Raw genomic sequence first — 25,097 nt, 5'->3', positions numbered from 1 at the left:
TAAAATTTCAACATAATGAACGCACGATTAGTTTTCTCGAATAAAGATCATATGCACCGCTGGGAGCTCAGGAATAAGCTTAATCTATGTTACGGCACTGGATATATGATTATGTAATACATTACGACCATATGAACTTGTATGAGAAACAGAATATACTTAAAGTGAGACGCGAACTATACGAAATATCGGACTTTGAATTAATTTGTTTGGTGATCCAACCCGAGACTACAGATAGCAAAGATGAGTACCGTACCTCCCACCACAAGGTTAAAGAAGTTTCTGTTTTAAAGTTTCAATTAAACACTGAGATTTGAAACGGCAATAAAGAAATGATCAATTTGAAACAATATATATTGTAGTAATAATTTACTCTATTTGTTAAGATAATGAACATTATATTCTGTTTTTAAAATGACAGTCAAAGCAGAATGTATTGGATAATAACTGAGAAATTGTAAAATTTCAATTTCGGTACGATTAAATACATTCGTGCTATGTGTTGCGTTATCCGTTAGGAGGTACTGAACAATTCTGATTCAAAGGAAGGAAATAAACTACTGTATAGTACTGGAGTTAATTTAATAAAATTTAATTGTATAGGCAGTACTGAAGCTATTTGAGACAAAGTCTATTGCTGAAAGTGAAATACTGGTCACTAGTAGAGTTTTACCCCAGCTATATTATACCCACTGATGATTGAACCTGGAACACACACATGGAAAACATTAGCGCTAGCAAATTAGCTACGAAGAGGTATATCATACCATAATTCTAAGTCAAGAATGAAGGCAAAAAATAAGCGGAAACGACATACTGTACGATAATAATACTTTCACAATTTTAATTTCACACTATTTATTTCGAGACTTTCGAGACGAGACCGAGATCGAGACAAGCATCTGTTGACCGAGACCGAGACTGCGATTTTTGACTCGAGACGAGATCGAGACCGAGACCGCTACTTATCAACCGAGACGAGACCGAGACTGTATAAAGTCTCGTCTCGTCTCGTCTCGATACCATCCCTAGACTGGTCTTGGTTCTTTAAATATTGGTGACTTATCTGATATATCTGTAGAAGTCGATGAAATTGTTTGATCTTGAATTTTCTTTTCGTTGGGTGGGAATAAGTATTTTTCTTTACCGTTTATGAATGAATTTTCCAATTTAGGTATTTCCAATTTTTCCTCCAATTTATGTTTATTTTTTGTTTCTCCTTCTATTCTACAATAAAGATGTGAATTCACTCTGAATTGACTTCGCTTCCTCTGATTCTTCTGTTTGAATATATTTGTTCTGTGTTGTTACGTTTCCTCTCCTCTTTCTTTCTAGGAAGGCTTCCAGTCTTATTTTGTCTCTTCTAATTTTGCTTGGGGGGTTTGTTTTTTCTAGCTTAACCTTTATGTGTGGTGTCTTTATCCATAATTAATCTTACTAATTATCCTTTCACAAGATACTCTATAGGATACGCATTCCTCTGTATTTGCAGTTTAACACGTCTTGTGTCTTAGTTTGCAAGGAACGCATATGTTTTTGTCCTTTTCGTCACAGTCTTCACTTTTGTGCCTCAGTGTATCACAGTGTCTACATCTTATTTTATCTTTATTATTACAATATTTTGCGATGTGCCCAAACTCCTGACAGATGTAACACTTTGGCACCACCAGGAAGTCCTTAACTGTATGTGATTCGTAGTCGATGTAGACTTTATCCTTATTTATCAAGTAGTTCCTGATATTAGAGGAGACTTCAATTACAAAGTGGCGTTTCTTTTGATTCTTTTTCCCCTGCACGAAATCTGGCCTTAATTTGCTGTGCTATTTACGAAAGATTATCTTCAAAATTTTGTTCAATCATTGCTTCCAAGATTTCCTCATCTTTCAAGTCGGACGGAACAGAAAAAGAAACCCACTCATGATATTTATGGTATTTTCCTCAAAGTCGAAGTTCCTTTTAATTCCCTCTTTCGATTTGATTCTGTTTGTCTTCTTTGGTGGCCGCCTCCAGTATTACTATGTCCTTGGTACTTCTCATACATGTTATCTTTAGCTTTTTCTTTCCTTAGGTCTATAACTTCGATTAGTCTTTGAACTGTTTGTTTCGTGGTTTCCCCTTCTTTTGGCCTAAAGATTAGTTCCGGTTTCGTCTTTGCCGATACCTCCAAGATTTTTTTTTTTCTCCTTTTCGGTGATCTTCCTTCCCTGTCTTATCACCTCTGACCATGTTTGAGATGTAGACGCTTCTTATGTCTCCATTTTATCTGATTTTAGATTGTCGATTTTTTTGGCGATTCTTAGTTAATGGTTGTGTTTCCCATTTTTTCTTTTAAGATGGAAATTTGTTTCAGTGAATTCATTTCCGTATCTTTTACCATTATTTTCTAAGCCAAGTTCCTTATTTCTTCCTTCAGTTTTTTATTTTCGTTTTCCAGTTGATTCAATTTGTCTTCTGATTTAATTGTAACGCTTTTTCTTTGACTTCGCTTTCCATTTTTTGTATTTGTTTGTCCCGTTTTTATCTTATTTCTTGTTTATCGTTCCTCAATTCTTCTATTTCCTTTTTCTGTTCTTTTATGATCTCCTGTAGATTCTCGATTGTTGCTTATTCTCTAATCTTGAACCCTTGTGTCCACCCATGATTTCCATTTCAATCACTAATTTTCCTTTTTGGAGATCTTCGTTTTTTTTCTTGAAGTTTTTCATTTATTTTCTCCACTTGCTGCAGTTTCCCCACTAGCAGTGTTCTGTCTTTAACCTAAACCACCATTCTTTTCTTTAATTTGTCTAAATGCACCTTCCCTACCTTTTTCCAGTCTAGAAATGTTTCTAAGTAACTTAATTCGCTTTCATATTGATCTATAGTGTCAAATCCGTATGATGACGTGGTTGATTGTTTTTAGAGAGGTTGAAACTTTGGTGATGCTTCCTCCCTTGTTCTCTTACGCTCTTCCTCCATTCTTGAAGTTATGACTTGTGGCTTTGAGTGACCAAATGGTGATTCTTCCCTTGCTTGTTTTTGTTTTCTCTCCGGTGGTGTAGTTCTTTGCACATTGCCTCCTTAAAAACTACGGACAACCCGCAACGCGTGTACATGTGGAGGGTTGCCTACACTACGCATACATTCACGCTTCTCCAACTTAAGATGACTATAGGTTTATATTGAGAGATCTTAATGTTCGTGTGCGTATGCCTGTGTGTTTATGCAACCTGGCCCGTCAAACTGCCATGAGGATTGCCTAATTACCGATAATAATAAGAAATTACAAATCACTCACCTTAACATTAAAGTTCATGGCAGCCACGCAGGAAGTGATGATTCATGAGTTTTTACTTTTTAGAATCTTCGTTCCTTTTAAATAATACGTGTACTGTTTTCTAATGGCAACTAACACAGTATATTAAAGATTTCTTTGCTTCTTTTTTTTTCTGAACCACTTAACTGATTGTTACACTGTTTTCATTGTTTCTCTCACTAAATGTTCACACACACAATGAACACACACACTGCACACGAAACGCGCTACTTCCTCCTCGCGAAACCGAGCTCCTTTTCGGGAGCACGACGAACGCACATCTACACGTTCATAACGCCAATACTCGAACGCTAATGGAATTGTCACATTGATTTCAGCGACTGCGAAAACTATGGATTTGGCACTTATATCGGTCATTTTGGATTACTTTTACTTTTCTCGGTATCCGCCCCACCGGTGCCCCCCGGCCCGAATAGGGTGAATTTGGAAGTTAATGCGATCAGAGTTTCACCATTGATTTCAGCAACCGTGAAAACTATGAATTCGACAGTAATATCGGCCATTTTCTACCACTTTTACATGTCCCTGTAAACGCCCCCCTGAGACCCCCTGGTTCGATTTTTTTAAAAAAAGATTCGTCTTGGACTGGGGCCTGGATCAAGGTACCCGTGACCAAAATTTGGTAACTCTCGGTCCACTCGTCTGGTCCCCAGGCCGCACACAGACAGACAGACAAACACACAAACTCTTTATTTTATTTATATTAGATTAGATACGAGGGCTATCCAGAAAGTAGATTACGTTTTGGAATAAAAAATCTACAAAGTATAGGAAACAAATTTTATTATATACAGATGAAAGCCACACACAAATACTACTTTTCGACATAGTCACCATTCAAATTAAGGCATTTATCGTAGCGATGTACGAGCTTGGAAATTCCTTCGTCGAAAAATTCGGCCGCCTGCGACTTCAACCACTTCGTTACCTCTTCTTGCAGCTGTTCGTCGTCATCAAAACGCTGCATAGCCAGCCACTTCTTCATTGCTGGGAATAGGTGGAAGTCGCTCGGTGCCAGGTCGGGACTGTACGGCGGATGAGGAAACAACTCCCACTGAAAAGATTCAAGAACTTCACGCGTGACATTTGCCGTGTGGGGCCGGGCGTTGTCGTGTATCAACAAGATCTTAGAGCTCAACATTCCTCTGTGCTTGTTTTGAATTGCTCTTCTGAGGTTTTGCAGAGTTTGGCAATACCTTTGAGCGTTTATTGTAGTGCCTCTTTCCAGGAAGTCCACCAAAATCACACCTTTTCTGTCCCAAAAAACATCTTCCTTGCCGACATTGTTTGCATGCATTTCTTGGGTTTTTGGGGAGAACCTGTGTGCCCCCACTGCATTGATTGCAATTTCGTTTCACAGTTCACGTGTTTCACCCATGTTTCGTCACCAGTAACGATGCGATCGAGTAAAGAGTCACCATCCTTATTGTAGGCGTCCAAAAAGTGCAACGCTGCAGCCATTCGCTGATTTTTGTGGTCCTCTGTCAAGATTTTTGGAATCCATCTTGCACACAACTTGTGGTAACCAAGCTTTTCGCTGATGATTTCGTGCAACAAACTTCGCGAAATTTGTGGAAAACTCAAAGAAAGTTCCGTTATTGTGAACTTTCGATTTTCACGGACTTTAACATCGACTTTTTCGACAAGTTCGGCAGTCACTTTGCTGGGTCTCCCACTTCGATCTTCGTCGTGAACATTGGTTCGGCCATTTTTAAATCTTATGACCCACTGTCGCACTCCACCTTCAGTGATAATGTTGTCCCCATACACTTCACACAGCTGCCGATAGATTTCTATCGGTTTACAGTTTTTTGCTGTCAGAAACCTTATTACTGCACGCACCTCGCGGGATTTTCAATTAACGCAGACATTTCAAACCGTCACAGTATCTTAACGGAGCACAGCACGAACCTCTCACTAGCACGGCTAGATGCCGACTGAGCTGCGCAACGCTCTGACCCCAAGATGGCCGCGCTAGCCCCGCCCCTAGCGGACACAGACGAAAACGTAATCTACTTTCTGGATAGCCCTCGTAGATTCTTGCAAATTATGCCCGATTTTCATTTAATCTTTCCAAACTCATTTTAAAAAACCCGCTCCTACTTTATATATATATATATATATATATATATATATATATATATATATATATATATATATACAGTATATCCATATTTATATCTATCTATATCCATATATGTATATAACGAAGGCAGGAATCACCCCCTAAATAACACTCCTGCAGAACCAATTTCTCAAAAAATTTGCTTTGTTAACAGCCTGGGGAAACACTTGTAGAAACTTCAGTTTTCGTGACGGACGATTACAGAGACCTGGTGAACAAAAAGAACTCCTTTAGCGATTGAATTTAAAAAATAGTTATCCTCAGGTTAGTATTCACTGAGAATATTTTTATAAAATTTAAATTTGATGGGTAAATCAGTAGACTTTGAATACATCCACATCGTATCCACTGAGTTGCAAAATTGTGTACCTCCAAACATAGGCGGCCGAAGAAAATGTTGTAGGGGGCATCTTCAATGTTTGCTATATTAGTCTCGCATTTAATGTGCATGGTTTGCTATATTACGTATACATTTTCGTGAGCAAGGGAGGTTCATTCTTATCAAGCGCAGAGATTATGAAGGAGCAGATCTAATGTACAAAATATAATAAAAACATCTCTTTCGGATTTCTATCATCCCGCAGTCCAAATCCGAGACGGAAACATAAGAGATAGGCTTTTTGTTTTTAAACAAGATAACGTGCCAAGGCACGGCTTTACATTGTGAAGATTATATTAGTGAAAATTAAAAGAATATAATTTTACAACTTAATATACATATTACTAAATGTTGAGCTCCCCGTTGCTATGTGATTAGCTTATGCGCCTTTCTCGAACAAGGTTTGATTCATGGTAGGAGCTCATGTGTTTCAAATCCGACGTTAAACTGTAGGTTCACGTCTTGTAGAGCTTTGCTTCTGAAAGCGACGCTAAACTATAATCTAATTTTATATTACTAAATATTAAAAAATATTGACTTACCAAGATGACGTCAATTTGGCAGTCATCAAATCCATTTTATACTTTCACTTAATCCAGTGGATATTAATATAACAATTACAAGACACACGCACATATAAATACTCAGAAACAGGCACATACACACGTACACATACACAAATATGAACCTTTCAAATCTATTTACAACTGGTGGACTGCGCTGCATCAAGCACTGTTATCTTCGTCACCATCTTCTCATGTATCTGCATTATTTGACTCATCCACAGATTTGTTATTTGTACGCATCATTCATTTTAGCATTTTCGGGAGGGTTCAGGGTTCTTTCTTTATTTAAAGAGTCGGTTCTCTGTATTGGAAAGAGAATCAGGGGAGGAAGGGGGAATTTATATCTTATGAATGGATAGATAACATTTTAAGAAATATATACAAAACATGCCGCTTCCGACGCAGTAGTGAAGCATTTCTTTTAGCGGTGTATTACTAGTGATCCCCTGACGGTCATACCCTCTCCCCTCTCAAGTTGTAAAGTGAGAAGGGACAGAAACATCCCAGATAAACTCACACTCAGGGTTCAGTTGATAATAATAAAACTATGGGTAAGTAAACATCTTGTGCAGAGTCACGTTTTGCGTATTCTGTTAATTCAACAATGCAACAGCGGAAATACTAACTGGTTTTATTACTCCAACTATCGCTTCAACTACGGTCAGTGAACCATCTAAATTTTCGTTCTTTTTCTGTTCTCCAGAGGGAAAAATGAAATAATGCTAGATTTTGCCAAGATGCTAAAGTTAAGATGCTAGATGCTAAATAGAAGTGAATTATTTTAGATCTAGCACCAAGATGCTAGATATGGCTTTACTGTCGGGCTTCGAAATCTAGAGAAGTTTCTGCCAAAGCATACAAATAAACTATAGCACAATAGTTTCGATAACATCTGTGTGGTACTTCGGTAGGCTACACATCCGGTAAGAAGCTCAATCTTAATTGTAAAATTCGTAGGAGGAAAGCGTTCGTGGCCAAAACATGCCACGAAATTGTATAGATAATTGAATTCAAATTTTCAAGTATCCATCTACTGAATGCCCATATCGTGTATGCATGCAATATTTAATAAGTAAATAAATTACACACACAATTAATTGTGTCAGTAATATACGATGTTTATTGGTCAAAAAAAAAAAGAAACCTCTCCAAACAATGAAGATTAATCTTAGACTGGAGAAATGGTTATCCTTCGTTTTCATTATCATTTGGCCATGAAACAAACGCCTGACAGATATACAACCCCTATATACAACTATGTGATGTTGGAATATATAATTCGTAGGGTATGATGCTTTATTTTTTCAAAAATTTCAGTACTTCTAGTGTACCCCTAAAAATGTAAAAAGAACTGATGGCCATGGGTTTTTTTAAATATTCAATTAGAACTGGACAATTTACACAAAATTTGGAATCCACAAATGAAAACGGCACGTTCCTAGCACTCGTGGGTTTGTCTCCAATCCTTTCAACAATGAGATTTCGAACATATAAACTTTTCTGTGAGGAGAAACATATACGCGTAAATCTAGTATTTTAATATATAGATAATAATTGGAATAGTTTTATTTTCGAGTGCTATTTTTTAATATTCGCAATATTGAAATTTTTGAACTTATATTTTTCACGTGTTTAAAAAAAAGAGATATCATTACTAGTAAAATTAACCTAATACAAACATTTTTTTTCCAATTTTTCCAATTTTTCCGGAAAGAAATCGAAAAAAACGGTTTTCTAAAAAGAGGTTCAACATTTCTGGAAATTTGACAACACTAGTTCAGACACACTTGTACTTTGCCCAGCATTAAACTCTGATCTTAGTTCCGACGCAGTTCGCTGAGTGTCCTGTGTTACCAGTCTGCCCAGCCTACGACATGCGACATCTGTAATGAGGTGGGGGTGCCCAACCCCTCGACATTTGGACGTCTTTCCTCCTTGGTTTCGCCACTTGTTGAGGACAATCACCACAGCACTCCTCGAACACCTGACAAGTCCTGCAGTTTCCGAAATTCTCGTGCCGAGTGTTTCTGAGTGAGTACTTTCTTCAAAATAATATTAAAAATTATAGAAAAATTTTCGAGACATTCGAGTCGAGTCGAGATTTTTACCAGCTGTCTCGACTCGTCTCGAATTTTACAAAGTGTGTCTCGATTGGAATATCGACCCGAATTCGTCGAGATTCGAGACACGACTCGTGCTCATCCCTATCCATCACTGTTAATATCACTCAGTATTTGCGTTCACGTTAGGTCTCCAGACCTAAATCTTGCAGAGCACATGTAGGGCATTATAATACGGCGTCCCATGACCAGAGGACTTTGACAACGACCATTGTCCTGCTACGCCAAAACCTGCAGTTAGTGTAAGATACTATACCACTCCTCTACAGTAAATGACATGCTTCTTGCTGGAACGAATGTTTATGAAATGGTTACACGTCCTTTTAGCGTGAGATCTATACTTTTGAATACCCTGCATAACATGTTCGAGGTGTTCCACGGATTTCATGCTGAAACAGTAGCCCCTGCTATCATCACCTTCCTATGTATACTACGGTTCAGAAAAAGCTAGAAACACTTTCAGACACGAAGTGCGAAAAAGTAAGCCTAGATCCACCACAATTCCCGCAAATCTATACAAAGGAAATTGCATTTTCCCTCCGTTCTTTATATAGACACTAGCTGCAAGACGTACACCCTTATACATTTTCCTACTTTAGCTCATATCATACAGCCTGCAACCTTTTCTACACATTAAACGCTCCATAAACTGGAAAAAGTCTCCGGTGTCAGAGAGTATTGCCTTCCAAGGCCTGCCATTCTCGGATGGGAATGAAATTCTTGTGAAATTCCGTATATAATATACACACACTATTTACTAAAAAGTGATCGGTCACCCTACAACTTTCGCAATGGAGCAAATCACGACGTACTTCATATCGGGTAGGGCCTCCTTTGTTGGATCATAGCATGTATCTTCCGAGGAAGGCTTTCCACCAGTTGCTGATATGTATCAGGTGGGATAGCTCCCTGTCTATCAATTAATTGGGTCGTACGGACCTAGTTTATGGACACTGGTGACACCATGATGTTTCCATTTCAGGATTACATCACGCACTGTTGATTTTTGGTGGCGTAATTGAGCACAAATGACACGATTCGACAAACCACCAATATGACAGCTGATGATGACTCCCCTGTCGAACTCACTAAGTTCTTGTCTGTACGCCATTCTCAGTCAAACTGACTCCTGGCGTGACGCAGAATCACTGATAATGCCTTCTGCACCGAAACAAACGACTGGCGTCGTGCAGGTTGTTCTGGATCCCTTACGGAGATGTTCTTTCAGACTCGCCGGTGACTTTTTGGTAGAAAGTATATATATATATATATATATATATATATATATATATATATATATATATATATATATATAAACGAAATTTCAATAGCCCTTATTTCGAATTCCAGAAACTGTGGGTGATGGTTCTTATCAGCGTAAAGGAAGCCATGCATACACAATTCAAAAATGCTTATTTTGTAAATTTTCAATAGGATACACAGAGTATTCCCTACAGGGTGTGATTCTCAGATATGCTCTCAATAGAGTTTTCAGATATACCCTGATTTCAAGGAGGGTGCAAAGTAGGCAGAAGATAAGCCTTGACAACAATGGACATCCAATGATTCGGTGGGAAGTCCGAAGTGTTATCATAGGAACCGGCAGTTCCATGTTTTTTTGTTTTCGGAATAATGTGTGATGTATTTTGTCACGGTATATTTCACATTTTTTTTCACTTATAAGCGTGAAAGAATACATTGCAGCATGTGTTTTCCTGAGTACGAGAAACCGTGCTGCTGAGGTTCTTTAACACTTCCGACATCGCGCCAAAGATTCTGTGTTCACTGCTATCAAGGCTTATCATTTCCCTACTTTGAAACAATTATAAAATCAGAACATCTCAAAATTCGGTTGATAGCATATCTGGGAATGTCACCCTGTATGGAATACTCTGTACACCCACTAAAAATTAATGAAATATACATTTTTGGATTGCGTATGCGTGACTTCCTTTCCGCTGATAAGGACCACCATCCATAGTTCCTGGAATTTGAAATAGGGCCTGTTGAAATTTGGCTTTTTCGCGAATTTGGACAGCACTAGCTCTGAAACTATGCATTTTTCCCCACAGGTCCATAAGAACTTTTTTCTCTTATATACAAAAAAAAAATCTTAGATGGGGCAGATAGTAGGGTTACCGGTCGATAATTTTTTATTTGGTCTGTAGGACAGCCTGTTTTGGGAATGGGACAGTCGTCTCCAATTTTCCATTTCGTAGGAAATATAGAAGCTATTGACTTGTTAAAAATAACTTGTAGGGGATGTTTCAGTATTTCTGAGCAGCCTTTAATGATATATGGTGGTATTTTGTCCGGTCCACAAGATGACCATGGTTTAAATTTTTTAATAGCATTCTCCACATCTTCGATTTCTATAAAGTTAATGTTTAATTTGTCCAGGATTTCCGAATTATTGTGTTGCTCCATAGGAATAAGATTGTAGCTCGATTTATTGTGTGTCACTTGAAAATTTGCCATAAACGCGTTTGCAATATTAGCATCGTCACTCAAAGTTTGACCATCATAATGAAAGATATTACTTCCCGAATTACTCTTTTTATTCTTAATATATGCCCAAAAAGTCTTGGAATTATTTATAATATTGGCCTCACAGTTGTTTAAATATATATTGTATGCATTAGAAATTTCTTTTTTTTAGAAAGAGCTCTCAATTCTTTAAATTTATTGTAGTGATAAAGTGCGTCCCGAGAACCCTGCTTCCATTTCTTATGGTGATATGATTTGCTCTTAATTAATCTAATTATGTCACTTGAAAACCAAGTAGGATAATTGAATTTAGCTCTTTTTCTCGGGATGCATCGGTCAAAAATAGAGTAGAGTGTATTATAGAAAAAATTCACAGAGCCATCTACAGTCAAACTTTCTGTGATAGGTTCCCAATGTGTTAGTGATATTTCGCGGTACAGTTTATCAAAGTCAGCTTCAAAAAAAATATAGTATCTTACTTCGCTTTTGTTTGTACACTTAGCATTTGTAGAGTTAATACATTTATATTCAGCTGGGAGGGCTAGATGATGAGCATCCTCCGGTAAAAGGGGAGGGTGTTCGTGTGTGACTACGCTGTTAAGATTCGAGAGTATTAGGTCAAGCGTTTTGCCATACGAGTTTTTAATAATATTGAAGGTTTGTAAATTATAAAAATTCATTAAGCGAAATAACTCTTGACAGGTTCCAGTAGATGTTAAAAAATTGAAATCAGTTCTCGTGACCTGTGAGAGATTATAGTCGCCTGTCAGAAGAATGTTACTTTTGGTTGTAGTACACTAAATATGTATTCAAAATATTCTCTATATGTTGATTGATTTGACCCAGGTGCAATATATACAAGACCAAAATATATACAATTAACCGTATCTACAAAAACTTTTACTGTAATACAATCAACACCAGGAATGTTTGGGAAAGGAATTTTCTGCACACGATATTTTTTATTTACAGCTAATACAACACCACCACCCAATTTCTTACCAGAAGTAACAATATTTTTGTCAGCTCTTACCACGACATACCGCGAATCAATGAGTTCAGAGTCATTATGACTGTTAGTAAGTCAAGATTCAGTTAATGCAATTGCCTGATAATTGTTACTTAATACATTTTCGGTCAGCGTTCTTAATTTGGTACGAATTCCTCTTACGTTTTGAATATATATATTAAAATAGCCATCTTTCCCCTTAACTATATTGTCACTTTCACCTCTCGCTTCGAATGTTTTTGTACTTACGGAAGTGTCCTTGGTGCACCCCCCTCATGCTGATATCTTTCTGCCTGCCTTGGAATGTCCAGATAGAGGGTTGAGGGAGGGAGCGGATACTTGGTTTTCTTGTCGCAGATGCTGTCGAGATTTTCCTTGTTCTTTATTGACAGGTGCTTTAGGCGATTCAGGTGGCTGATTGTAAAGTCCCTCGGCCTGGTCAGTCTCTTGGAAATACATATCTTCACTGTTCTGCAGTTCGGCAAGCGTGGATCGATTCCCTTTAATATACAAATATCGGAAATTGATATTTCCATATTTTCCTTCTTTGCGCGCTTTCATTAAATAATATTGTAACTGTTTACGTTCCTGTCTTACAGAACTAGAGTAATCTTGGTCCACGTAAATATTTGTACCTCGAAGTTTATTTTTATTTTTTAATACGTGTTCCATTTTCTTATCACTTAAAAATTTACATACTATGGGTCTTGTTCTGCCCTGACACTTTCTTCCAACGCGGTGAGCCCTCTGTATAAGTTGGTCATCCGTTTCCATTTATAGTCGGTCGTTTAGCAAATCACACACTTTTTTCTCTGTAGTTGCCCAGTCTTCATTCCTTTCTTCCTTCACCCCATAAAACACTAAATTTTGTCTTCGTCATCTGTTCTCGAGATCGTTAATTTTTTGTTCTAAGAACGTAGTATATTGATGTAGTTCACTTACTTCACTTGTCACTTCCAATAATCTCGTTTCGATGGTATCTACTCTGTGAACCATTTTTGCTACTGTTTCCCTTTTAACTGCTACTGCAATGTAGAGCTGGACATCATACAAACATTACTGTACCCTAACACATGTTTTACTACAGTTAAGATCATATCCATTATATTAAGATTCGAGATGTAGATATGGAGAAGGATGGAAAAATCAGCTGAAAAGAGAAAATAAGGATAAAGTTCTGAGAAGAGTGAATGACGAAAGAAGAATGCTGAAATTGATAGCAAAAGGAAAAAGAAATCGCCTAGGATACTAAGAATGAATTGCCTTATAAGAGATACTTTGGAAGGAATAATTTCTGGAAGGAGAAAGAGGGGAAGAAGGTATCTCCTGGACGATATGAAGACCGAAAATTCTGATCCTTTAACAAGAACTAAAGTATAAAAGATTGGTTTGCTGTAAGGGCCTATAAGTGTGCCAGAGCACTGATGATACAGTAAGGTTGTCATACTCGTCATAAAATACGCAGGTTTTGTTGTCTTCATCACAACACATAGTTGGGTAAAAAAATTAGGATTATTTGTGTTATATTGATATTTTCAAAAAATAGATACAAATATAGTAAAGATTTGTTGCGATTTACAAACTTTATTTGAAAGGATATATGGAAGGTATTGGAAATGGTGATCGAAAATATTATTATTTGTAGCACCAGTGGTATAAGTAGAAGTAGAAAATTAGGGAACAATAGTGTTTGTTCTTGATCAGAAACAGTTGATCCATATTAAGGATGTGCATTATGTATTCATCAATTGTTTGCTGAACACGTTACGTTCCCAGACAGTACGAATGAATACTGATACACCTGACGTGATTTTATGTTGATATTTCACCTGTGAAGAAAGTCGTCTCAACTTTAAGAGCCAGAGAAATTGAATATTTTTCATGTTATATATCAGAAGTATTGTAAATGATAAAAGTTTTGTTAATTAATTTAGCGGAAATCGAACCTAGGAACTTCAACTTGAGAAACCGACGCTTAAGCTACTACTCTGATAGCACTGTTAAATAAGAGGAACAAAGTCTCGATGTGAAGTGTATTTAGCAAATTGGCTTATCAGCGAATCACTTTTATGATTCGAATGTTGTAATAACGACGAAACACTCTGATTTCGATCATGATAAAGTACTAAGTGTTACGTAGAAACAAAAGTACAGAGAATTCAAATTGAAATTGAAAAAAGACATACAAACACGCAACGTTATGCAGAAAATTGCCTTTAGAGGGATTCGAACCCTTAACTGGCACTCTTCTTGACTAGAATCTGATGTTTCAGACCATGTTTTTTGAGGTAACATTCACCAAACGGATCTCAGTAACTTGTCTTTATTTTATACTCAGTTATACCAGATTTTCACTTATTTTTAGTAACCTTATACGATAGAACGGACATTAACACAGACACAGTGAGGACATTGGAAATTGTAAAGGCCCTTGCACCAGATATTGAACCCGGGACACCACTGTACTATTTATGCATGGCAAACCACGGAACAAATAAATATATGTTGTAATAAGACGATGAGAGACAAATATTCCAATAGAAATAATACATCAAATAGTAAGTGTCCCGAGAAGGCAATTATTAGTATGTAAAGTTTACTTCTGTATTATTATTATTATTATTATTATTATTATTATTATTATTATTATTATTATTATTATTATTATTACTAGTAGTAGTAGTAGTAGTAGTAGTAGTAGTATTAATTGTTGTTGTTGTTGTAGTTGGTGTTGTTGAAATATGTGTGGTAGCAGTAGTATTAGTTCTTGCAGCATTTAGATATTAGGAGTTTTAACAGCCTGCTTGAACATTGAGGCTATACGTTATGTAAAATTACAGTTTAACTATATTTTGCGGACATTTTTTATATTCTTTCACGAGGTACTAATATACATTGTAGATTGTCGTGTTTAGTGTTTTATCTAGTCTCCTTGATATTGAGAAAATCAAAATCTCGAGACAAGGCATATCTACCGTTTGCTCACGAAGCCGTAATGTGTGGCTCGAGCCCTCAAACCTACATGTTACACATATTTTCTCTTTATTGAGTTATTGTGTAAATATAAAAAACGAAAAATTATACTGTAGACAAACTGAAGTTGTAGACATTGGCTTTTACACTAAAATAATTTTGAAATAAATAGCATTTATAGTAATAATGTACATGATGGAAAAAATAAGCGTTAACCACAATGATATTTTTAGAGTTGTCCCTTTCCCACATAAATGCAAAACAAGTAAAGTTTTAAATCCATAGTAACAACTTTTAACATATAGAGCATGTTTACAACTACAAAACTTTAGTTTTGGTATCTAACTTTTAAAAAACTTTGACAAGTTTTGTAAATGGATTTTGTGAATGAGACTCCTTTTATTGTTCTTCATTGTGGCCCGCGACATGGATTCAAAACAACGTTTGGCATTCTTCATCTATAGAGAGACGATATTGATTACCTTTTACAGTTTATATATAATACAGACGCGTACCGGGGTATGATCTAGTGAGGGTCTAGTACAGCTAAACGTTTTAAGAAATCGTAAAACCGCAGTTTCGGTTTCTAATCTGAACCGATTTCAAACTATAAACCGAAACCAAACCGAACCAAAGGACGGTTCTGTTTTTTACTGATCATTAACGTGTCTCCCAAAAATATTAAGAGAAACATGGGAAATCGTAATTCCGTTCGAAAGTGAAACATCAAATGCACATATACTTAACCTACAAAGAAATCATTACATATCTTTCGGAACTATCCGAAATATGTAAGGATATTTCGAAAAGTGTCAATCTTGTGTTTGTTTTCAAACTGAACTGATCCAAATTACTATTCAGCTTCTCCGTCATATTCTTGTGTCTTTGTATATCCTTTTCTTTTTCAACTTAGATTTGAATTCTCTCGACTGTTGTTTCTACATAACGTTTTAGTATTTTATCATAACCGAAATCGTACAAAACTGGTATCGTAAAAATGTGAAATTTGCTAAATACCCTGGACATCGAGACGTTTATCCTCTTACTTAACAGTGATGTCTTAGAGTAGTGACATAGGTTTCACAAGTTGGGGTCCTGGGTTCGATTCTCGCTGAGTTAATTAAGGAAATTTTTATCATTTGCAATATTGATACTTCCGATGTAAAATAATATGAAATATATTCAATTTCTCTCGATCTTGGAGTTGAGATGATTTTCATTAGTGCAGCGCTATAGACATGTGAATACTCACAACATGTCTACAAAATGACGTCAGCCGTATCAATGTTGATTCGTGCAGCCTGAGAACGTAACGTGTTAGCAAGCGATCGATGGATGCATAAGGCACATCCTTAGTATGGGTCAAAAATATGACTGATCAGAACCAAATGTTATTGTTTCTTAGAAATTTAGAGTTGTTCATAGCTTTCCACTTCTACTACTATTGCCAGAAATAATAATAATAATAATAATAATAATAATAATAATAATAATAATAATAATAATAATAATAATAATGTTTTAAGCAATTCACCATATCCAATACGTTCCATATATCCGTTCAACCAAAGTTTGTAAATATTTGGCTGCTGATATATTTGTATGTATATTTTCTTAAAATATCAATATAACACATGAATAATCCTAATTCCTTTACCCAAAAAAGGACGTTACTATTATCGTGATGAAGACAACAAATACTGTTTTTTTTATAAAAGCATGACTAAAGGGTGACCCAAAAGTAGGTATACACCCCTCCATTGATCAAGTTTCTACTTTATGGGTTTATTTGCGTCGGCTGATACAAGCTTAAAGTATAAGAAAAATGATTTAGGAACAAATAATAAAGAAACTAAGTCTACCTGATAGATAACAATAAGAAATGACATAAAATGCAATGAGCTGATCAGCACGGTATTGTATGCCTACTTTTGGACCACTATAACTTTACTATCATCATTAGTGTTCTGCCGCATTAAATGCAAATAAATGTTTCTCCATTCATTTCTATTCTCTTACTTGTTTCTTGTTAAAGGATCAGAATTTTCGATCTTCATATCCTTCAGGAGCTGACACCTTCTTTCCCCTCTTTCTCCTCTCAAACTAGTCCTTCCAAAGTATCTTTTATAATGCAATTCATCCATAAATAATGTCTTAACTGATTTCTTTTCTTTTTGCTATCAACGTCAGCATTCTTTTTTCTTCATTCACTCTTTTCAGAACTTCTTTATTTCTTACACTCTCTTTCCAGGTGGTGTTTCTATCCTTCTCCATATCTACGTCTTGAACCTTATTATAATAGATATAATTGTAGTAAAAACATGTGTGAAAGTACAGTAAAGTTTGTATGACTGTCTACCTCTACATCATAATACAGGATGGAAAGATCAGAGCCCGTTCTTATAGCCACTTTTCCAGAACTGGCATTTATTAAATACGTTGTGATAACTGTTTGTGTGAATATTTACCTTTTATTTCATTAACGATGATAATTGCATTTACAATAGCGAAAAGAGATTTTTGGTGTGGGGCGTGTTTTCCATACTAGTTCTCATCTTGCCCTGAGACATGTTTTTTCAAAACGGGACTGTCTGGCTCTTATATCATACAATATTTACCACTTACAAAAGAGTGAATATTATTGTTCAGTTTGTTAACAGACTACCACCCTAGACAAGTAACATTTTGATTCTATAAGAATGCTTACTAAAATGCTTTAATTAAATATATGCTCCACTTAATTTTCTTCAGTTCTTCAATTTCCTCTACCTCTCTGCAAGAGTGAGTGAGTGAAAGTTGAGAATTTCAACGTAAAAGACTTAGGATTTTTTCTGCCAGTCGTTCTGTTCGAAAAGACAGCAGCTGATAATAATTACTGACTGAATGTCGGATGATCAGTTTATATTCTTAACAGTTGTCCCAAACTCTTCATTCACACGTTACACCACAGCAAAGATATGTTTTTCCTTATATGTGGAAATTTCGTATCACTTTTCATTAGCAAATTACCACATATTTTAAAAATTTACACCGTATGATTATTCACGAAAAGACGAAAAGGATATGGCAGTTTATCAAAAAGCCAAAAGCACTTCTCTTCATTCTATAGTAAGTGATTATTTTCTGTACTATCACGAATACAGATATTAAAGTTATTTTCATTGCAGTGAGTGCATTATCTAAAATAGAAATTTACACGTAAAATTAATTTTATATCTGATAAAACACATTTCTACTTGAAACATATTTGATAACAAATTAATCGTATAACTAACAAAGTAAAAAATTATAATTAAATGCTTATTTCAGTCTAATTTCACACCCATCTACGTGTCACTGATTATTCTAGAGATTTTAAACTGCGAGAAGTTTTGTAAGTATTTGTTTCGGAACTAAAATTAAAAAAGGAAATATATCAATAAACAACAATTTTAACACCAAAGCATTAAATTTGACTTACTTGTTTAACAAATACCTTATTAGTTATTCTATCATGTCTTCATGTTTAAAAATAAAGTATCTCAAACCGAGTTCCGAACCTTCGAACTTCAAGTTTCATTACTTTTTTTTAATTATTTTTCTTACGAAAACTCATTGCCTCATCACGATTGGCTACCGTCAGTACAAGTACTCCTTGCAGCTAGTGTCTATATAGAGAAGGGGGGAAAATGCAATTCCCTCTGTACAGATCTATGGGATTTTTGATGGATCTAGGGTCACTTTTTTGGATTTAGTCTCTGAACGAGTTTCTATGATTTTATGAACAGGAGTGTACGAACCTTCAGCTAGATTCCTGAATTCTTGTTTAGTATTCTTAAATGCGTTTCCACCAACGTCGTTCTTAAGCTTGTATTCTCGTTTTAGCGAATGTAATTTTAAATTTTTCTTTAAAAATCATATGGTAAGTCTCTTGTTATTTGATTACACATTCCAAATTTTTATTCTTAACTTACTTTTTATTTACTTAGAGAAAATATAGCAAAATGAAGAACGGAAAAGTAGACTATCCTCGCTGAGTTTACTAACTTCTTCTAGTATCGTACATTTTTTGCCATTTTCGTTTACGTAGTTTTTCTTCTTTTTTTTTCTTCATGATATTTTACGGTTAGTTGCAAAGTTCGAACTCTTCCACAAGTACTTGTTTCCTGTCTATTTGTACGCAACTCCTACATTTTTCTTTGAAATCTGAGGGAATATATTTACTTCCGTATCCTAAAATTCTCTGTTATCTGACTTCTTGTTTCGTACTAGTATTTTTTTTTCATCAACAAATGTCATAATTTTAAATCAGTAGTAGGTCACTTGCTATGAACTTGAAAGTTTTCGTACTTAGTTGTCCTTAGTTAATCTGGTATTTTTTAACTAAGTATTTCTCTGCTCTCCTTGTTTTACTTCAACTATAACGTCTCACATCACCCGAACACACGCATTTTTAAAATAATGTCCTAAACTATTTTCGAATGTAAGATGTACAAAAGATAAATACTGAAAATTCTTATATAGATTAGGCAATTGCTTCCTACGCAGTGTTGCCAATTCTCTTTCTCAACCCCTTTCGGTTTTACTCAATCGCTTTTTTGCTGAAGGTGTCTTTCCCACCAGCTGGAAGAGAGCTAATATCGCTCCAGTTCATAAGTCTGGTAAAAATAAAAATGATGTGTCCTCCTATCGACCTATTTCCTTATTATCTCCACTCTCACTTGTTTGTGAAAAGATAATCAAAAACAGGCTTTTTCAATTTGTTGCTCCATTTATAAACTCCTCACAACACGGCTTTTTGCCAGGAAGATCTTGTCTTACTAATTTATCAGTTCTTCTGTCCGATGCAGTGGACAGCATATCAGAAAATTTGCAACTCGACATTTTGTATTTGGACCTGTCTAAGGCTATCGATTCTCCTCCACACCATCTTCTTCTATACAAACTCAGTTCTAGATGCAATATACATGGTAAATTACTTAGTCTTGTAAATACATATCTCAGTAATAGGACACAACCAGTTTCAGTTTCAGGTTACTTTTCTGACTTTATTCCCGTAACTTCTGGAGTTCCTCAAGGCAGTGTTCTGGGTCCACTTTTATTTTTATTATACATGGACGATTTGCCTTCTTTGTTCACAAACAGCTCTACCAAAATTCTTCTGTTTGCTGATGATTGCAAACTCTACAGACAACTTAAAACAGAGTACTATGCTCTTGTTCTTCAGCATGATGCTTCTATTCTTCTCAACTTGGAAACTTAATTTAAACATCGAAAAATGTGCTTCTCTTACGATTTCTCTAAAAAAGGACACTATAAACCACATCTACAAAATTGGTCATCAGAACATAAATCCTGTCACCTCTAGCAGAGATCTTGGTGTTATCATTGACAGTAAGCTTACTTTTGCGGATCATATAAGCACAATATCTTGTACTGCTATGAAAAAACTAGGACTCCTTTATCGCTTCACCGATATAAAAACTCCTAGTTCCTTAAGCTTATTCTATAAGTCATATGTTGCTCCCACAATTGAGTACTGTTCTCCTATCTGGTCTATGGCCTGTCCTACTCATCTGAAAAAATTAAATTCTGTAATTAATTTATTTTTAGCCATTGTATCCTACCGAGTACCTCACCTTCGAACACTTCCAAAAATGATGTTTTAACATTTCTCAATATCTAACCTCCCCTAGTGAGAAACAAAATTTCTGACCTAATATTTTTGCATAAAATTGTAAATGGCCATATATCATGTGAACAGTTATTAAGTCAGATCAATTTTTGCGTACCCGCTAGAACAACACGGTCTAGTGATCTCTTTTACACTCGAGCTGCGAGAGTTAATATTGTCCAAAGGTCCCTTCTGAACCGAATTGTTAGCACGTATAATAAGTTACCAGAAACTGTAGACGTTTTTTCAAATGAGCATACCTTCAGATCATATATAAATAAACTATCTTTGTAATGTTGCCATTGTACTGTACTATCTTGATTTCAAATTGTTATTCTATTGTTATGTTACATAATTGTTAAAATGTTTCAGTGTAAAATGGCCTAGTGCTGTATCTGAAACCTATTATAAATAAATAAATAAATAAATAAATATCAGTTGTTAACTAGTAGTAGTAGTAGTAGTACTAGTAGTAGTATGGATTGTATTATTAGTTACATTATTGCTGATGCACCCTACCTAATAAATAAATAAATAAATAAATAAATAAATAAATATATATATATATATATATATATATATATATATATATATATATATGAAAAAAATAAAAGTAATTAAATTAATTGCAATCTCTTGAAAGAAGAAAGAATATGAAATCGCATTTTGAGATATAAGAAATTATATACTACTTCTTCATTATCATATTATCTTTAAAATACCTCAAGTTTTATAAACAATAATTATACATTGCAATACTATTGCTTTATACCAATTATAAAATTCCTTTCTTCTTCCTATTTTGTTGATTCTTTCATACAAGTATTTTCAGCTTTGGTCCAGTACATTTCCTATACAAAATACGTCCCCCTGATCCTCCCTCCAGAGACGTCCGTGGGTAATCCCAGTATCGTGAATATTATTTAAAAAACAAGTTGTTATAAGATATAAAAAGGGATATTACTCTGAAAGTTTAATGTTATACTTCATTGGTTTTTATAGTAATTTATTAAATTACATTGCTCTTTACCGTTGTTTGACTCAAAATTATACTGTAAAACATTCTTTAATAGTCATTTGCAAATATTTAACGGAGATTATTAATAATTTACAGGTGCCTCTTGTACCAGTACTGCCAGGACTTAGCATTTTTATCAATCTTTATTTAATGTTAGAGCTGGACGCAGGAACATGGGTGCGTTTCGGAGTGTGGATGCTAGTTGGTAAGTTGCACTTAGAAATAACATACAGAATAAGTATTATTTCTTACTGAGCGCAATAAAGATTTTATTCTAATAATTTGATAGAAATTTTTATAATTTCTATTAATGGAACTAGCATAAAAATTTAGTGTAGCCTGACAACTTCATTAAAATACAAACTAGTTTAAAAGTTTGAATACAATTTTGTTAGTCGAAAACGGTTGCAGAGATTGAAATGAAATCGGCACTACGACTGTCTCTTCCTAAGATGTTATATGATCATCATAACAACCAACTGAAATTGTTCAAATACAATGGTGATCATGTGATACGCTGTTTAATATTGGCTTTTTCTTTCTTTCTTTTTTTTTTACCTAACTATTCCTACAAAAGTGATTTACTGTCAATGTATGAGATCATTAGGTACATTATGTGCTACATGTGGTGACCAACTTGCTTGATACATATTGCAAAGTGTTTTTTTTCTACTTCTCATTAGTGATGCCCACGATACAAAACGAGAAATAGTTTTCTCATCTCATCCCGTCCGTATTCTCAAAGAATTTTATTCTCACCTTGATTCTCGAAAAGGATTTTTCGCCTGGTCTTAAATTTTCTCATCTCGTTTTTTAAATTTATGTACACTTTTCCAAAATATAATTGCGCGCCTGATTTTTCTGTCATGTAAAATTGTCTGTTTGCAACAACTCATTCAAAGTAGTAGGAGGAGAAGCCTTAAGGAGAAAAACGAGAAGTCCGAACACAGCCCAGAGTTCGTTGTTTGAAATACTCAGCGTCTTTTCTGTTATTTAATGTATTGATACTTTTAGAACAAAATAATACCTTGACAAATGCAGAGAACTTGGTTGTAAGTAAAACACACAAGGTTTTCGACCACAAAAGCCGTTATAAAAACAAGGACTGTTGTTAAAATGTGCGGTCTCTATTCATACAAACTGGAGGAAAGCTTTGTAGTTGTTTCAATAGCCGTGCATGTTAACTTGTTTCTTTTTGTGGGTATTCAATACTTTTCAACCTGGTTTGAATTCCACTGAGTGAATATATTTATTTATATTCTGTAACTTTTCAGTTATTCCTGCCGAACAGTTTTATAATGTATGTATTAAGCAGGGTTGATTGATAACTTTTTAACCTATCCAAGAATAAGAAGTCACGCAGGCGTAAAACATTTTCTCTATATCCCAATGTGACACTTCTTTAGTGCAAATAACTTACTACATCGATCCATAAGATTTTCGTAAACTTGCAAATAATTCCGGAGTTCTAGTGTTCAGGAAATCACCATTAGCCCTAAGGACTCCTTCATCACTACTAGAACGTACTTTTATTATTATTATTATTATTATTATTATTATTTATTAAGCTAGGAACAGAAAGGAGGTTTGAGGATACTAAATTTGGTGAAACATTTTATTACTTTGTAGTTCTTTGTTACACCTATGAACGTTATGTTGTCTTGGCGCATCATAACAACTTTAGACAGTTTTCCACGGTGATATCACTTTTTTTGTCACTTAGACGCCGTAATAGTTCCCAGTACTATACTGCAGTCACATATCACTGTTTGCTAGAGAGTCTATCACAAGAATACCCTCAGAGTTCCATAAAACGCCGGCCATCATGTTACTCCGAGCAATTTCACATGAGTGCTTTGGAAGTGGAGATAAGATGTGTTTTCTGTCGCTTTCAAACCTGTATTGTATGGAGTTCAAAGTAGTTAATGTAAGACATATCCCGAATTACGAAGTTTTGATAACACCTTCTTCTATTCTCTTTTTAAAGATAAAATAATGCACTCACAAGCGAGCACTCGCTTGCATTTTCTTATAGAAACGTTTGCCCGGGGACAAATCATAATAAGTTCGGGTCAGACTTCAACACTATTTGATAGATGTTAGCTCCGGTGCAGATCGATGTTTCAACTCCGAAGAGGAGGGGAGATGTATACCTGTCTCACCAACATGCCCTGCCACAGCCTTGTGTATTCAGCACATCAGAGGGTGTTGCAACATATACGAAATGACAATAATTTCTATAACACACTAAAGATCTTCGATTCTGCAATACCATGTCATGGGTAACATCAATGTTTCCTGAGTTACTATTGTTGAAGGTGCATCGGAACGAAGTTAATCATCAATGAACATCCCACATCTTTGGAAATCTGCGACTCAATTTCTCAGAGTAGCATTAGAAGTTGCATGGTTCCTCAACGATTGTCACATATTGACAAGATAAAGTTCTTTGGGTCATACCCTTCTTCTAGAGGTACTCAATAACAGTCGACTTTTCGCCCGCTGTTCCTTGGTCATGCTTATACAGAGTGGCATTCTGTTGATTTGCGGGGCTTGGGATAAAAGTAAATTGTAGAGCCAATGATATAGGTGTTAATTCTGTACCAATCATGATTATTTTGTGTGCTCGCTTGAACTATTCATATTAATTACAGTGATATTTCGCTAAATATTTAACACGAAGGAATAATAATAATAATATCCGCTGCACAACATTACAATATAGTGCTTAATATATGTCAAACAGTACTCGTTACCTTTTTCACGTTGTCACATCAATTCGAATTAAAACAAAATGTATATATGGACACAATATCATAGGAATATGTACTATTTCCGCCCTTACCTTTATTGAAAACCTGGAAGCATTAGAAATCTATATAACTTCCGGTTTTATTTCTAATCCCCTTGGATCCAAAACCGTAATAGATAAAAATTCTTTAGTATCAATTCAGCGTGTGAGGAACAGGTTTCATCTTTGACCTTATCCCTCTATTGGAACCGGAAGGTATAGATCTACCACCTTAGATTTTAATATTAAAACCCATAGCTTCAAAATCTATTGCTGTTTCACAATACGCTACGCAATCCACTTGCATACTATAACGAAAGGAAAAAATGAACAATAATAATTTATGTTGTCAGTTATTAGTAATAAGAGAACTTGAAAATATTTAATTTTACGCGTATAACTGATCCCTAAAAAGAAAAAAAAAGTAAAACTACTATTTATTTCCTTTACCACTATTAGTGCTTTTATTGTCATAGTGTACTGTCTATTTGACCCAAGAAACCTAAGTTCAAAAGAAAGAAACTTCTAGTAGTTACACTAATTCATATATGTGTACATTTCTTTGTTATTTTACTTTGAATAGAAATCAGTCAACTGTTGTTGATTTGCGTATGTTCTTATTTTAGAGTTTAAAACTGCGTTTCTCAGATGAAGCTGTAA

General features: G+C 35.2%; 1 protein-coding gene across 4 annotated transcripts in view; it reads left to right on the top strand.

Annotated features, from left to right (window-relative positions):
- slif (cationic amino acid transporter slimfast) overlaps positions 1 to 25,097 on the top strand; it is a 638,367-nt gene that overhangs the window by 576,024 nt on the left and 37,246 nt on the right. For all 4 annotated transcript variants that reach the window (XM_081740112.1, XM_081740111.1, XM_081740110.1 and 1 more), the window contains one exon: positions 21,743 to 21,851. In XM_081740112.1, the coding sequence (XP_081596238.1) occupies positions 21,743 to 21,851 (109 nt within the window). The remainder of the gene's footprint in view (positions 1 to 21,742; positions 21,852 to 25,097) is intronic.

Source organism: Thermobia domestica, chromosome 15 (assembly GCF_964235325.1).
Source record: "Thermobia domestica chromosome 15, izTheDome1.hap1.1, whole genome shotgun sequence".
NCBI lineage: Eukaryota > Metazoa > Arthropoda > Insecta > Zygentoma > Lepismatidae > Thermobia > Thermobia domestica.
The sequence above is the reverse complement of the archived record's forward strand: the minus strand, read 5'-3'. Positions and strand labels throughout refer to the sequence as shown.